General features: G+C 33.6%; 1 protein-coding gene across 4 annotated transcripts in view; it reads left to right on the top strand.

Annotated features, from left to right (window-relative positions):
- SENP7 (SUMO specific peptidase 7) overlaps nt 1-17,265 on the top strand; it is a 177,723-nt gene that overhangs the window by 129,741 nt on the left and 30,717 nt on the right. For all 4 annotated transcript variants that reach the window (XM_029939204.1, XM_029939202.1, XM_029939203.1 and 1 more), the window contains 4 exons: nt 97-243; nt 5,202-5,235; nt 14,028-14,207; nt 15,804-16,066. In XM_029939204.1, coding sequence (XP_029795064.1) covers nt 97-243; nt 5,202-5,235; nt 14,028-14,207; nt 15,804-16,066 — 624 coding nt within the window. The remainder of the gene's footprint in view (nt 1-96; nt 244-5,201; nt 5,236-14,027; nt 14,208-15,803; nt 16,067-17,265) is intronic.

The following is a 17,265-nucleotide window of genomic DNA, read 5'->3' as shown; positions in this document are numbered from 1 at the left end:
TAATGGTAATTTAAAGAAGTATTTGACTTTGAAAATCATTGTCACATTTGTGTAATACTTAGGGTTATATGCATTTTATAATTTATTCCTTGTTAGGCTTCAACTGAATTATGTCCTTATAATCCTGTCATGGAAAACGTTGCCTGTATTTTACCTAGTAATGAGATGGATCTACAACTGGATTTTATATTTACTTCTGTTTATATTGGTAAAATAAAAGGAGCTTCTAAAGGTTGTGTTACAGTAAGTATATTTAATTTGTTTTTGTTTTGGATTTTGGAGAAAGCATCTACATACTGTCTTTTTTTTTAAACTACAAATGAAAATAGAATTGAGCTTATTTTATATAGGACATTTGAATATATATTATACCTACTTTGAAATATGTCTTTAATTGGGGGAAATCCTAAAATCATAAAGGAATATCTTAAAGTCACATTTTTGATCTGACTATTCTAATGGAGAACATGTATGAAAAAAGATGATACATAGCACTGATATTCATTGGGCTCTTAAATTTATTTGGTGGTAAAATAAATTTTTATTCAGAATGTAGTTGAGAGCAAAAAGAAGAAATCTTGTTTTCCTGGCTTAAATTTTAAACTGAGTTCTTCAGATGTCTCAGTTTATTTAAAGATCTCCAGGAATAGTTCCTATTCTATTTTTTTTTTCAGTATTCTGTCTCACATATTATATATGAAAAGCACACTGGATTTTACTCTGTTCTTTATATTTTCTCACTGTTTCTGCCTATTAAAAATCTAACTATCTTTTAAGGTTTATCTGAAATACTTCCTCTTCCAGGAAACCTTTCCTGATTTCTCCTTTCTAACCAGAAGTAACTTCTCCCTTTACTGTGTACTTATAACACTTTGTACATTTGTTGTAAGATTTTTTCTTTGTGTTCATAATTGTTTGCATTTTGCCTAAACTTCTCACTTTTAGCCTTTAATCATCTTGTGGTGAAGAGCCATGCTTTTATTCGCTTTTACACTTTACACAAATGGTTCACCCCACAGTAGGTGCTTAAAACGTTGGTTGAATTGTATTGATGATGTCAGATTATAACTGAGGTATTCTCCCAAAAGTTTTATTAATATTTACTGTGTTAGGGGTAGGTCAGGGAATATTAAAATGGAAATACATGGTCTTTGTTTTCATCGAATTTGCAGTCTAATGGAAGAGACAGACACATAAATAGATATTTTATACAATGGAAATAAGTACAGGAAGGGTGCATATGGGAATATCTGTCTGGAGGAATCAGAGAAGGCTTCACAGAGAAGACAGCATATGATTTAAGATATAAAGTAGATGTTTACTTTTTGACCATGCAGGAGAAAGACCTAATTTCATATATAAATCCAGCTAATTCTAGGATCTACAAATAATGATAATGTGATATAAAGTTGCTTTGGATGAAAACACAAGAACATTTTTGTTTAAAATTAATACTTCCTAAGCAGCAGTTTTTAGATATTAATGATTTTAGCATGCCTGGAGCGATATCACAATTTTTTCCTTTAAAGAATTTCATATACTATTTACAATCTTTACTCCCTTTATTCCCATTTTACATTTTGATTTTAAATTCAGTTTAATCACTTTTTTTCTGTTGAGTTCTTTGTGATGGTAAAAAATCGGATAATATAAATATATGACAACAATTGATTAGTCAGGGGAGGAAAATCCAACATAAATATTCAGCAATAGATTGTCACTGGTTAATTTATTAATTGTGTATTATAGTTAGGTGGGCTTGTTAGGGGCAAAAAAGAAGACTAAACAAAAAATAACAATTGAGGGATGCCTGGGTGGCTCAGTCGGTTAAGCATCGAACTTGGACTCAGGTCATGATCTCATGGTTCGTGAGTTCAAGCCCCGCATCAGGCTCTGTGCTGACAGCTCAGAGCCTGGAGTCTGCTTTGGAACCTGTGACTCCCCCTCACTCTGCTCTTCCCCACTTACACTCTATCTCTCTTTGTCTCTCAAAAAATAAATCAATGTTAAAATAAAAAAAAAAAATAAAACAACAATTGAGTAAAGAAACAGTTTAAAGAATGCCTGTAATCTTGCTTGTCCACAGACATCTGCCATTAACTCTACAGTGTATGTATATATTGTCCCATATTCTTCATTAGATACATATATATGTTTAATTCAAAAGCATGTTACATATATACTGTTTTGTAACTTGCCATTATTATATGAAGTTAGTTCGTGTACCTATTTTGGGGTGTTTGGGTGTCCTTAATTCCTGACTGTTGGGCTGGTTGTCCCAGTATTTGTTATTAGTAGTAGGGAAGTGCAAATATGCAATAAATATGATAAAGTAGGTTTTAAAAATGTGTTTCATGTTTGTTGGAACATTTGTTAGAATTCAAGTGAAAACTTAAATGTTTAATTGAAGTAATTTAGTAAATTAAAGCAAATATATGCAGGTAAAATATAGGTATATGAAGAAATACTGAGAAGAATTCTACAAAAATTAAAACAGTTATGTTTCCAAGGAGAGAGCATAAGCAATTTTAAAAATTAAAAATAATAAAAAAGGGAAGAAGAGAAAAGTCTTCAAACTTTCAAGGATTCAGGGTGCCTGGGTTGGTTAAGTATCTGACATTGGCTCCAGTTGTAATCTCGTGGTCATGAGTTCACGTCCCATATCTGCACTGTCAGTGCCTGGGATTTTCTCTCTCTCCCTTTTTCTACCCCTCCCTCACTCGTATGTATGAGCTTGCTCTCTTTCTCAAAATAAGTAAACTAAAAAAAAAAAAAGAGAGAGAGAGAGACTTTCACAATATTCAAAAGACTTATTTATTTATTTATTTTTAATGTGTATTTATTTTTGATAGAGAGGGTGCTGACAGCACAGAGGCCCACGCAGGGCTTGAACTCACAAACTGAGATCATGACCTGAGCCAGAGTCGAACACTTAACTGAGCCACCCAGGCGCCCCTCAAAAGACTTTTCATACATTCTTTTTTCAGACATTGTCCATAATGCTCTGTAACTTAGAAACTAAAGAACTTTTTCTTGTAGGGGAGTAAATAAGAGAATTAAATTCAGTCATTTTCCAGATGCTTAATGAGTATCTATTAATGTATTGTTATAGATTAGAGATATTGTTCTCACTCTCGTGGTAGTTACATGTTAGCTAAACTAGAAGAATACCTAGAATGTGAAACAATTTACTTAAGTTAGAGCCCATTTTCTTAGAGTTGGACATTTCAGTTACTATTAATTTTTTTTAAAGTAGAGCCTGTGGCAATAGACATGAACATTTCATTTTTTATTTCTCAACTTTGTTGATAGACAAATGTTTATTAAGTACACATTGTGTTCATAGAACTATATAGGCTATTGTAAGAAGTCACAAAATAGATATGGTATGATTTCAGAAAACTGAATTTACCTTACTCTCATAAAAACATCTGTCTTATTTTCCCAACTAGGGATTACATTTTTGCTGGGAATAGGGCTTTGCTTTTGGGAAAGGTTACATGTTGGCTTAGTTATCATACAAAGGTGTAAATGAATATCAGATCCTTGCCAAGATTTGGTAGGACAAAAATACTTACTGTGGAAGAACAAGAGAATACTGACAAAGTAAAGGAAAATACATATATACACTTTTAGTTCATAATTTTATAGTAATGTCTATAAAATCTCAGAAGCAAACATTCCTTATATTCATTTTCTGAAACTAGTTATTTACATTTGCTAAAATGTATTTTATGAGATTAAAGACCCAGTGAAATATGTCAGAATTTAGCAAGGGAAAATATACACCAAATGTATATATAGCAGTTGTATAAAGTTGACAGAATAATAAGATGTATTTGACTAAATTATACTAGATAATATACTTAATCAGATGCTGTGTCTAATGATAATAGCTCCTTTTGATTAAGGCTTTTATCTAACACTTGCAGACGTTCAATAAGTTACCTAAATTTACCCACTTAACTGTTTGTATAAGTGGTAGAGATAATAGAGACAGGCTTTGACCCCCAAATTCAACTTTTAACTCACATGCCCTTTGTCTCGAATTTTGCTTTAGTGGCTGACTTAGAGTCTACAATATGAGTTTTATCTTTATGAAACTACATTATTAAATAATTTTTAAATTGGAAAAAGAAATGGAGTCACAGTAAACCTGTGGTTTCACTGGACATTGTTTGCTACTTATTTGGAACTCTGTTGGTAGTTAATTTAGGTATCCATGTACCAAGACCCTTTTTGATTTTGTTTTGTGTTCACAGACTGTACCCTTGATTTGGTAAACAATTTCATAAATGTATTGATCAAAAGAGAAACCTGAATAATAAATAAATAGGCATGAATGTATTTGGCGTTAATGGAAAAACAAACTTAAGAGCACAAGCCTATTTTAGGTGGCATGTAAGATTTAGATTGCTCCACAACTCTTGAGAGTTTATTATAAAAGCAACACTTAAGGTCAGATGTATATAAAAGATTGTTAGAGAAAATTAGTATCCTGGCATAGAAGGAGCAGAAAGTACAAAACTTGGCTGTATCCTCAGTCAGAAGGGAATTTATAACATGGAAAGAAACATGAATGCTGGGAACATCAACAAAGCCAAGAATCAAACCTTGTTTTGTAGTTTATTTACCAAAGTCACTGACATCTTGTGGGTTCTCTTGGCAGTTTCTTAGGACTTTGTCTTATTTCTTCTATAAATATTCAGGAAACATTTTTGAAAATAATTAAAGTCTTACTGGCTTTTATAAATGAGCATATTGAGAATTGAATTACATGTGCTAGGTTCTTCCATAAAAACTAAGTCTTTACATTGAGACATTTTCTTGGTTTATTGATAAAAAAGGCTTGAGGGGCTCCTGGGTGGCTCAGCTGGTTAAGTGTTCAGCTTTGGCTCAGGTCATTATCTCACTATTCATGGGTTCAAGCCCCACATCAGACTCTCTGCTGTCAGCACAAAGCCTACTTTAGATCCTCTGTCTCCCTCTCTGTCTTCCCTTCCCTTGCTCATGCTCTCTCCCTTTCTCTCTCTCTTTCTCAAAATAAATAAATAAACATTTGACAATTTAAAAAAAGCCTTAAGCACTTTTAGTATAGACCTTGAATATATACTTGTGTTTAAATAAGAAAAATTGAAAATTTTGAATAGAAATAAATATTGAGTGGTAACTCATTTTTTGCTTTTTTATTTTTTCTTTAGTTCACCACAAAGTATGTTAAGATCCCATTTCAAGGTAAGCTATCATTGTCTTACAATCTTTTTTCATTGTAATTTTAAACATAAAATAGCAAAACTCTGAAATCTTCCTGCACACATATTTTTTCCAGTATAGAAATTAAGTAAAACTAAGGTTAATAATGTGTTTCAAGTTAATAGTTTTTTTTAAGCGGCTTCAAAAGGAGTTACAATGTTTTATAACATTGAAAATAGTAAACTATTGCTTTAATGACGAGTAATATTAAGGAACTCATGATAACTTTTTGGAGTTAACAGAAATAAAGTTTTGGCAGCAAGAAGATTTTGGTATGATGAGATATATGAAAAATAGGAACAGTAAGGAAAATTTATGCTGCACAAAATATGTTAAATGGTTTTGGATTGGGGTCATGAGAGATTTTTAATAATCTGAGTAAAGTAGATGGGAAACTGTACCTGTAATATTCAGAGACTCAGAACGTTTTCTTAATCTTTCCCCCAACTAAAATCATTTCAGAATAATACTGTCACTAAGAAAACACATAATAATCAATAGAGAATAGTCTCTTTAGAGAATGATAAGGAAAATAATGAGGAAGAAAAATATACACAAATATCCACTTCACAAGTGACCTAGGGAAGAGAGGAAGCTTCTGTTCCAAGACTGAAGAAGTGATCAAATTAATTTTATCAGACTCTCCAGATATCCATGTACGGAGTCCACAACTATATATGGTAATAATCTAATAACTAGGAGACTACTATAAGTGGTAAGAATAATAAGGCAAGGCACAAAATAAATATATTGGTATTCCTAATTAGCATGTTTTAAAAAGTTATGGAATAATATAACATTAACTTCTAAATCAGAAAAACAAAGACCTATGATTTAAAAGGAAATAATTTCATAAAAGAAAGTGCTGTAGGGGCACCTGGGTGACTCAGTCGGTTAAGCATCAAACTTGGCTCAAGTCATGATCTCACAGTTTGTAGGTTCGAGCCCTGCATCGGGTTCTGTGCTGACAGCTAGCTCAGAGCCTGGGGCCGGTCTTTGGATTCTGTGTCTCCCTCTCTCTCTGACCCTCCTTTGCTCACACTGTCTCTTTCTCTCAAAAATAAATAAAAAACATTATTAAAAAAAAAGAAAATGCTATAATAGTTAAATACCTATGTGACAGTGCTCCTGTCATATCCTTTTTCACTAACTTAAGGTATAATTGACATGTAACTTTATATTGGTTTCAGGCATACAGCATAGTGATTTGATATTTGTATATATTGCAAAATGATTCCAACCATATGTCTAGTTAACATCTTCCCCATACATAGTTGCAGAAGGTTTTTTTTTCTCTTGAGGTGATTGATGACTTTTAAGATCTCTTAGTGACTTTTACATATGCAGTGCAGTGTTAGTAATTAGTCACTACGCTCTAGATCATATTCCCATGACTTATTTTATAACTAAGTTTGTACCTTTTGACCCTCTTTACCCATTTTGCCCACTCCACTCTCTGCCTCTCTGCCTTTGGCAGCCAGTAATCTGATTTCTCTATCTTTGAGCTTGTGTGTGTGTGTGTGTGTGTGTGTGTGTGTTTTAATTTCACATATAAGCAATATCATGCAGTATTTATATTTCTTTGTCTAACTCATTTCAGTTAGTACAATGCCCTCAGGGCCCATCCATATTGTGACAGATGACAAGATTTCTCTCTTTTTAGTGGCTGAATAATATTCCATTTTATATACATAGCACATCTTCTTTATTCATTCATCCATTGATGGATATGTAGGTCGTTTCCATATCTTTGCTATTGTGAATAATGGGACAGTGAACATGGGGGTGCATGCATCTTTTTGAGTTAGTGTTTTTTTTTTTTCATTTGGATGTATACCCAGAAGTGGAATTCGTGGGTTAAATGGTAATTCTTTTAATTTTGTGAGGAACCTACAGACTGTTTTCCACAGTAGCAGCACCACGTTACATTTCTACCAACAGTGCTCAGTGTTCCCTTTTCTTTTCTTTTTTTAATGTTTTATTTATTTTTGAGAGGGCACAAGTGGGGGAGGGGCAGAGAGAAGAGGACAGAGGATCTGAGGCAGGCTCTGCATGGACAGGCTGATAGCAGTGAGCCCAATGTGGGGCTTGAACTCATAAACTGTGAGATCATGACCTGAATCAAAGTTTTGGATGCTCAACCAAGTGAGCCACCTAGTGTCCCAAGAGTTCCCTTTTCTCCACATTCTCATTAATACTTGTTCTTGTTTTTTTGATAATGACCGTTATAACAGGTGTGTGAGGGGATATCTCACTGTGGTGTTGACTTGCTTTTTTATGGTGATTAATGATGTTGAATGCCTCTTCATGTTATCTCTTTACCATCTGTATGATTTCCCTGGAGAAATTTCTCTTCAGTTTCTCTGCCCATTATTGTTATTATTTTTTTAAGAGAAAGACTGCACATGCACACCCATGTGGGGCAGGGTAGGGGTGGTGGTGTGGGAGTTGGAGAGAGAGAAAGAGAAAGAAAATATCTTAAGCAGGCTTTATGCCTAGCACAAGCCCATTAGTGGGGCTCAGTCTCACTATCCTGAGATCATGACCTGAGCTGTAAACAAGTCAGACACTTAGCTGAGGGAGCCACCCAGGTGCCCCTCTGCCTATTAAAAAAATTTTTTTAACATTTCTTTATTGCGAGAAAGAAAGAGAGAGAGACAGAGTGTGAGCAGGGGAAGGGCTCACAAAAGGTGAGACACAGAATCTGAAGTAGGCTCCAGGCTCTGAGCTATCAGTACAGAGCCCGACACAGGACTCAAACTCATGAACCATGAGATCATGACTTAAGCCAAAGTGGAATGCTTAACTGACTGAGCTACCCAGGCACCCCTCTGCCCATTTTTTTAAATGGAATTTTTCGTTGTTGTTGCTGTTAGGGTCTCTGAGTTCTTTATATACTTGAATATTAATCCTTTATCAGATAGATGGTTTGCAAATAGTTTCTCCCATTCCATAGGTTGCCTTTTCATGTTGTTAATGATTTACTTTGTTGTGCAAAAGCTTTTTAGTTTGTTGTAGTCCCACTACATCATCTATAATCTAAAGTTAGAGACCTGTGTAACAGAGCTACCTCTCAAATTTGTATGATACAAACCTCGAAAATAATATTTTAGGTTTTCGTAATTAGTACTTATATTTGGTTTCAAATATTGATTTTATAGCTTTTCTGTTCCAAGTGATTTTTGAAAGACATTTTTAATAAAAATAATTATGGAAAGGTTCACTAGTTCAAGCCCTGTGTCGGGCTCTGTGCTGACAGCTCAGAGCCTGTAGCCTGCTACAGATTCTCACACGCTCTCTCTTTCTCTCTCTCAAAAATAAACATTCCAAAAATATTTTTAAAAAATTATGGAAAATACTCTCTTTATAGTACTGGTTTTATGATTTCATAATATAAGAGGAAAAAACTAGTCTTCTTCCTCAAATTCTGCTTATGCATATATAAGAATCTTTTAAAAACAAGGCATGCATATAAAATGTTTTTATAGATAAGAACCCAGAAGTCTAAATGTTTATTCTTTTTCTGTAGTAGCTGTGGGAAATAATGATTTTACATATTTATAGCTACTAATTATGTTTGGCTGTAGCTTAAAGAAAATAATTTATTTTTCCTTTCCCAAGAAGAAATCCACAGGTAGGCTGAACAGGGCTGAAATGGTGTTTCATTTGGTCATCAGAGTTCAGGCCCTTTTGTTTTTGTACTGTGTCATTCCTGATGTATGACTTCCATCCCTAAGTTTGTCTCATGGTCCACATGGCTGCTCATATTTTAGTCATCATGTTTGTGTTCTAGGTAGAAAGCAGTAGGAAGGGGAAAATAGTAAAAAACATACATACCACCAATCTCTTGTCTTTTTAAAAAATTTATTTATTTAGAAAAAGAGTGTGTGTGCATAGAGGAGAGACAGAGGGAGGAGAGAGAAAGAGAAAATCTTAAGCAGACTCCATGCCCAGTGCAGAGCTTGACATGGAGCTTGATCTCATTACTGTTATCATGACCTGAGCCAAAAGTTGGACATTTAACCAACTGAGCCACTTAGGTATCCCTCTCTTGCCTTTTCAAGAAGCTGTCTTAGATGTGCGTGCCACCTAACTTCTGTTTACATTTTCTGAGCTAGCAGGTCGTATTTTGACCACACATCTATTTGCAAAGGAAGCTAGGAAGTATCTAACAGCTAAATATCTTGCTTTCTAAATAAAATTAGGGTCTGTTACTAAGATCCTTGATAGTGGGTAGGAAAAATGATAGACAACTCCCATTTTCAGTCTCTGCTATAATCCTGTGACAGAAAAAAACAAATATTGGGGGAGAAATTTGGCAATGAGGTAAATTTTCCATAATAATGGCATTAAATCTTTTTTTCCTAAAGAAAATTAATCTTTTATACCATGAGGTTGATACATTTGGATTAGAATAATTGTCTAGGTTGCACAGAAATAATATCAATGATTTGTGGTTGTGAGCTGAGTGAGGAAAAAGTGCTGAGAAGTTTTCTGAAGGTTTTTACTCTTTTAATCTGTCTTTGCTGCCAGATTGACTGACATTTTTCACAATGGAGGGGTTACACTGCTCATGGATTAGAAGAATTAGTGTTGTTAAGATGTCCATACTACCCAAAGTGATCTGCAGACTCAATGTGATACTTATCAAAATTTCAATGACATTTTATATAGAAGTAGAAAAAACAGTTCTAAAATCTGTCTGGAACAACAAAAGACCCCAAATAACCAAAACAGTCCTGAGAAGAACATGGCTGAAGTTATCACACTTCCTGACTTCAGACTATATTGTGAAGCTATAGTAATCAGGATAGTTTTGTATTGGCATAGATCTGAAACCATAAAACTCTTTTTAAAAAAGCATTGGGATAAATTTTTTTACATCAGTCTTGGCAATGATTTTTTAGGATTCGATACTGAAAGCAAAGACAGCAAAAACTAAACAAATGAAACTACATCAAACAAAAAAGCTTTTGCATAGCAAAGGAAAGAATCAGCAAAAAAGAAAAAAGCATTCTGCGGAATATCTGATAAGGGGTTAATATCCAAAATATATAAGGAACTCAGAGAATTCAATAGCAAAAAAAAGTCTTAGTAAAAAATTGGCCGAGGAACCGAATACACATTTTCCCAAAGAAGACATAAAAATGGAGAACACACACATGAAAAGATGGTCAACATCACTGATCATCACAGAAAAGCAAATCAGAACCACAATCAGATATTCCCTTACACCTGTTAGAACAGCTATGATCAGAATGACAAGAAATCAGCAAGTATTAGTAAAGATGTGGAAAAAAGGGTACGCTTGTATGCTGTTTTTGAGATTGTAAAATGGTACAGCTACCGTGGAAAATAGTTTGTAGACTCCTCAAGAAATTAAAAATAGAATTGCTATGTAATCCAGCAATATCACTTTTGGATTTATATCCAATAGAAAGGAAAACGCGATCTTGAAAAAATATATGCACCCTCCCCCCAGTATTTACAGTAGCCAAAATGAGGAAACCACCTAAATGTCTGTTGATGGATGGATGATGATGTGGTGTATATGTACAATGGAATGTTAATCTTGAGAAAGAATGAAATCTTGCCATTTGTGACATGAGTGGACCTTGAGAGCCTTTACTAATTAAAATAAGCCAGACAGAGAAAGACAAATACTGCATGATATTGTTTATATGTGAAATCTAAGAAGGCTAAACCATAGAAACAGAGATTAGCATGGTGTACCAGTTGCTAGGACATGGGGGAATGGGAAGATGTTGGTCAGAGAGTATAGACTTCCAGTTATAAGATCAATAATGTACAGAATGGTGATTAGAGTTAATACTGATATTGTATACTTGAAAATTGCTAAGAGAGTTTATTTTACATGGTCTCCTCCTGAATATGAAATGGTAGTTATAGAGGTGTTATCTAATGCTTCGATGGTAATTGTTTTGCAATAAATAAGTGTATCAAATTAACATTAGACAGCTTAAACTTTGACAGTGGTATATGATAATTTTATTTCAATAAATTTTATCTGGAAAAGATAAAATGAAAAGCCAAAGTAAGTGTAAAAAAAAGATAGAAATATAAAGCAGAATAGCTAGGTCAAGAGAGAGGGATATAGATGGAGACAAAGCAGACTTCAAATGGCCTAAGCCAGTATGAAAGGCTACAAAATAGATGCAAAGAGAAAGAGAACAAAAGAGTAATGAAAAGAAAAATGTTTAAAAATACAAAGAAAGAATGGAGGGAGGAATGAGAAGAAAGAAGAGGGGAGAGATAAAGGGATGAAGGAAGGAAAGGAGAGAAAGGAAGGAAGTAAGAAAGAAAGAAAGGCAGACAGGATACAGCAGGGTCAGAACAGAGAAAGGAAAGGACAGTAAATGAATTAGACTGAGAAAAGATAAAAAAAAAAAAAAGCTCGAGAACGGAGAAGAAAAAGGAAGTGGCCAAGATAGAGAGAAAGTAGGAGGCAAGAAAGCAAGTTTAAAGTGAGGAGTCTCTAAGTAAAATACAAAAGAAATGGAGGAAAGAATGTGGGAATGAGAGGTAAAAAGAAGGGTTTGAAAGAAGGAGACAGTAAGAAAATTAAGTACAGTGGTGGACAGTGGGGGAAGAAGTCTAAAAGTCACTTAGTCAAGTACTACGTAAAAAATAATGTTGATGACTGGATGACAGCTAGATAGATATGTAGGCAGCTGTATAAAATATAAATAGATCCATAGATAGATAGAGATTGATAATAGAAGCAATTTTAAAAAGGAGTTACTAAAGAAAATGTCAATAAATAAAAGGTACAAACAGGAAAAGAAGAAATATAAAATTTAAAAAATTTCCATGAAATAGAGAGTAAGTAGGCAGGCAGGCATGCAGACAAGTACAGAAAGAAAGAGAAATCCAGAAAAGGAGCAAGAAAAGACATAGAGAAGTGGAATAAGGGAAGGAGAGAATGACTGAAAGAAAGAGGAAATATCAAAGAAATAAAGACAAGATATTTAAAATGAATTAATTTATTATAAGAAAAAGTTTAAAAAGAATGGCTCTTAATGGGAAAATTAAGATGACTAGTTAAGTATTTTAATACTTACTGTAAAATGCTTTTCAAACTTCAGTGTTGAGTGGTATGAATCACCCGGGGTGGTTTTTTTGGTTGTTTTGTTTGTAAATCACAAGTTCTGATTCAGTACATCTAGAGTGTGGCCTGGTACTCTGCATGTGTAACAGACTCTAACAGACTCCAAGGTGATGCCAGGGCCACAGGCTCCGAAGTAGATGTTAAGTAGCAAGGTGCCAGGAAAGGGAGGAGGAGTATGAAGAGATTTGTTGCAAATACATATTCGTCTTGAGCTTATACTTAACCAATACTTGTATTTGTTCAATTACTTAATTTCTTAAAGTTGGGCCAGACAAACTTCAGGACTTCTTTCCACCAGTTTTCTGTTTCTTTGAATTTAAAAAGAAAAAAAATCTTTAGAAAAGATTCTTTTGCTAACTCTGGGTGATTTTGTTCATTCTGGGTGTTTTGCTAGAAGTTTTGAGAAGTAAAACCTAACCTGGAAGAAATTTTATTTTATTTTAACTTTTATTTATTTATTTAATCTCTACACCCTACGTGGGGCTCGAATTCATGACCCTGAGATTAAGAGTTGCATATTCTTCCAACTGAGCCAGCCAGGTGCACCAAACCTGGAATAGTTTTTTTTTCTTTTAATGTTTTATTTAGTTTTTTGATACAGAGAGAGACAGAGCATGAGAGGGGGAGGGGCAGAGAGAGAAGGAGACACAGAACCAGAAGCAGGCTCCAGGCTCTGAGCGGTCTGTACAGAGCCTGACGCGGGGCTCGAACCCACGAATGTGAGATCTGACCTGAGCCGAAGTCGGAGGCTTAACCGACTGAGCCACCCAGGCGCCCCTGGAATAGTTTTAAAAGAAATACTATCTTAGACCATTCAAAAGCTCATGTTGGGGCACCTGGGTCACTCAGTCGGTTAAGCGTTCAGCTTTGGCTCAGGTCATGATCTCACGGTTTGTGGGTTTGAGCCCGCGTTGGGCTCTGTGCTGACAGCTAGCTCAGAGTCAGGAGCCTGCTTCACATTCTGTGTCTCCTTCTCTCTCTGACCCTCCTCTATTCCTTCTGTCTCTCAAAAATAAAGAACATAAAAAAATAATTAAAAAAAATAATAAAAAAAGCTCATGTTATTTTTGAGAATCTTTTATACTGGCTAGTCTGTATGGTGGAATGCAGATATTTTAGGAGAAGAAACATAGGAATAAATTAGCTTATGATAGCATTTGGGATCTTGGTTGATAATATTGACCAAGATAGAAATATATAATTGTCTTTCTTTTTTTTGGAAATATATAATTTTCTAAGTTAAAACCATGCTGAGTTTTGTGCATTAATAAGGCCATCGTCTTCTCCTCCTCCCCCTCCTCCTCCTCCTCTTTCTCCTCCTCCTCCTTATTTTATTTTATTTTATTTTATTTTTTCTGCTGATATAGCACTTCCAGTAAGAAATCCCTCTGGACAAGTTTATATACTATAAAAATTTAATTCCATATTTCTCTTTCCTGTATATAACTGAGACTGATAATTATTTGGGTCTTTTTAATCTAAGGTATTTCAGCCAAGATTAGTGAAGTACACTGGAAATGATTTTTGTAAAACTTTGAATATCATTTTTATGAAAAACATCATGTATTAAAGAGTCATGTAGCATATAAGCCTTATATTCCTAAATGGACTAATTTATTAACTTGTTATTTTTTATTTGTTTCAGTGTCCCTGAATGAGGTTTCATTGCTAGTGGATACCACACATTTAAAGAGGTTTGGGTTATGGAAAAATAAAGATGATGATCACAGTAAAAGGAGTCATGCTATCCTTTTTCTCTGGGTCTCTGCAAATTACCTTCAAGAGATTCAGACCCAACTAGAAAACTCCATATTAAGCCAGCACTGTGAGTATGAAATGACTTCTAAATTTCAGAATAACCTGAGAAGTCCTATATATAAAGTAGTTTTCTTCTAAAACAATAATAGAATGTAATTATTTCATTGAATTAAAATTAAGCTCACTTGGTTAATAATAATTTCAACCCTTAATATTATACAAGATAAATTATTTATTCTACACAATTTCTTCTGATAATTTTACTCAACCGAGAGAAATTACCTTCTAAAATAAAAGGAATACTTTATTTTTCAGTCAGTTCCCATCCTTGGCTACCTTTCTTATGAATTTCTTGCCCTTATTTCATAATGAACTGTGGCAGCTAATGAATGGCAAAATTAAATAAAATACAGATGTCTTTACCTTCAACATTTTCTTTAGTTTTTTAAAAAAGAAACTTTAGTTTTCTTATATATCATTTCTCTAAGACTGAATTGAATACTGTTCTGTATGCTCCCATAAACTGGTCTGTATATATTCATTTTAAATATCTCCCGAATTTGTTTAGTTTTCAACTCCTAAAGGAGTCTAGTTTGGAACTGGGTAAATCATATTAGTAAGCTTCTTTCTTGCCTCTTTGATCTCTCTACCTTGCTACTTGCATATTAAAGATGTTAAGTAGTGAACTAAATTCTATACCTTCAATATTATAGTAGTCTCTCCCTTACCCATGGAGGATATGTTCCAAGAACCCCAGTAGATGCCTGAAATAGTACTGAACACTCTATATATTATGTTTTTCCCCCAATACATACCTACTTACATCCCTATACATATGAAATTTAATATATAAATTAGGAACACTAAGAGATTAACAATAACAAAGAATAATTATAACAATATCCTGTAATAAAAGTTACATGAATGTATACATCTTGTGATTATGTGACAAGGTAAAATGATTATGTGATGACATGAAATGAGGTGAATGACACAGGCATTTTGATGGAGTGTTAGCTTACTGTTGACCTTAGGGCAGCTGACCCGGAAGAAGATCATCTGCTTCTGGACTGCTGTAAGTGTAACTGTGGAACTGGACACATGGGTAACTGTAACTGTGGAAAAGGAAACCATGGATAAGGGAAGACTACTTAGTTATTTTGCTGTCCTACTTCCAAATTAATTGGAGATTTTATGATTAAATAGAGAAGTTGGGGAAATAGAACTAGGCATTTATAATTATTATGGGGGAAGAGAATATAATTTGAGACCATTATTGAAATGATTGATGAAACAAAATGAGTTTGAAGGAAGTGTTTGGTTGCAATAGCTTTTAATTGGTATATTTGATAGATGAAGGAGGCTAGAGAAAAATAATTAATTGCTTAGTTATCATTCATACATTTATTTATACATCCATTAACAAATGCCAGGTAGTAGAGATACACTAGCTAATACTGTTGTGGAGTTTCCATTTCAATGCATGAGGAGTTTAAAATGTGGGTTTTGAATCTAAGTTACTGATGGCCTATTTGTGGATTTAATTCCCCTCAGTTATTAACTAACATACAAATACTGATATTAATAATTAAATTATTTAAATTATAGTCCCCTTGAAATATAACACTATTGATTAAAATTGATTTATTTTTTTCTTTTATAGCAAAATCCAGTGAATTCATTTTCCTTGAGCTATACAATCCTATTTCACAAAGAGAAGAATTGAAATTGAAAGATATAATGACAGAAATAAGTACCACCAGTGGAGAACTGGAACTTTCTTATCCATTGTCTTGGTTTCAGGCACTTCCTTTATTTCAGAATCTCTCTTCGAAAGAAAGTTCTTTTATTCATTATTATTGTGCTTCGACTTACTCTTTTCCTGCTGTTGCAGCGGAAGAAATGAAGATGAAATCAGTTTCTCAGGTGAGCATATGATTAATATAATTGGCAAAGCTTAATAAAACGTTTTCCCTGAAAATCAGGTGATTTCAAAATGCTATGTTTTGTCATAAGGGCTCAGGAGCCCAATTGAAGGAACTCTCAATACCAAATCTAAAACAGTCTTTCTTTTAATTTATTTTTAAGTAAACTCTATGCCCAATGTGGGGCTCAAACTCACAACCCCAAGATCAAGAGTCACATGCTTCACTGACTAAACCAGCCAGGTACCCCAGAGCTAGAATAATTGATTCAATGAAATCAGTAATGATAACATGTGATTATTACCAAAGGATAAAATAAATACCCATAAATCTATATTGATACAAATAAATATCTGAATTAATGAATGAAAAATACTGATGGTAGATAATTGACAGTTCTTTCTTTTTTTTTATTCTAACTTAATTTTAGTTTTTTTTATTATTTTGTTTTGTTTTGGTTTGGTTTTGGTTTTTTTGGTCTGTTTGTTGTTATTCTGTTTTTGTTCCCTTTTTTTTTTTAATTTAACATATGCATTTATTTTCCATCATTTACAATACAGTAGTTACAATGACACTCCAAACAGAAAAGCAAAGTAAAAAATCAAAACCCCAACTTCTGTTTCATGTAATTAGACTTCTACAGAAATTAGAAGGTTAAGTAACAACTAGTTAATCACCTAATTTTACAGCTATCTGAAGTGGTGATCGTTATATAGCAGCTTATCTATGATACATTCAATATAAAAGATACAATTTATTACTTGCCCATAAGCTACAACATAGCCTGCTTAATACCTTTCCTTAAATTCCACCTCTATACTACAATATACATGAGGTCTATGCCAAAAAGTAGCTACCTTTTATATAGGAAATGGATGATTAAGTCTTTGGTGCTGTAAAAGCAACTTCATTTAAACATAACCACCCCCACCAACAAAAAATGAAGAGAAAAAAAAAAAGTAAAGAAAATAATAAGGGAAAAACCCAAGACACACTTCCTAGGGGGGGAAAAACCGCATGTAATTTCTGTCCCTGACAGAATGTATTAAATAAGCAAACACCACCAACAAGCAAAACAAGTACTACAATGTAAAAATATTAAAAAAAAAACCTTCTCACATGCATAAATGAAAGATTGCAAACAAAGAACTCACATCTCTTCAAGCTTCAATAGTAAATATTCTGCTACTATGTATTAAA

This window comes from Suricata suricatta, chromosome 5 (assembly GCF_006229205.1).
Source record: "Suricata suricatta isolate VVHF042 chromosome 5, meerkat_22Aug2017_6uvM2_HiC, whole genome shotgun sequence".
Taxonomy (NCBI): Eukaryota; Metazoa; Chordata; class Mammalia; order Carnivora; family Herpestidae; genus Suricata; species Suricata suricatta.
The sequence above is the reverse complement of the archived record's forward strand: the minus strand, read 5'-3'. Positions and strand labels throughout refer to the sequence as shown.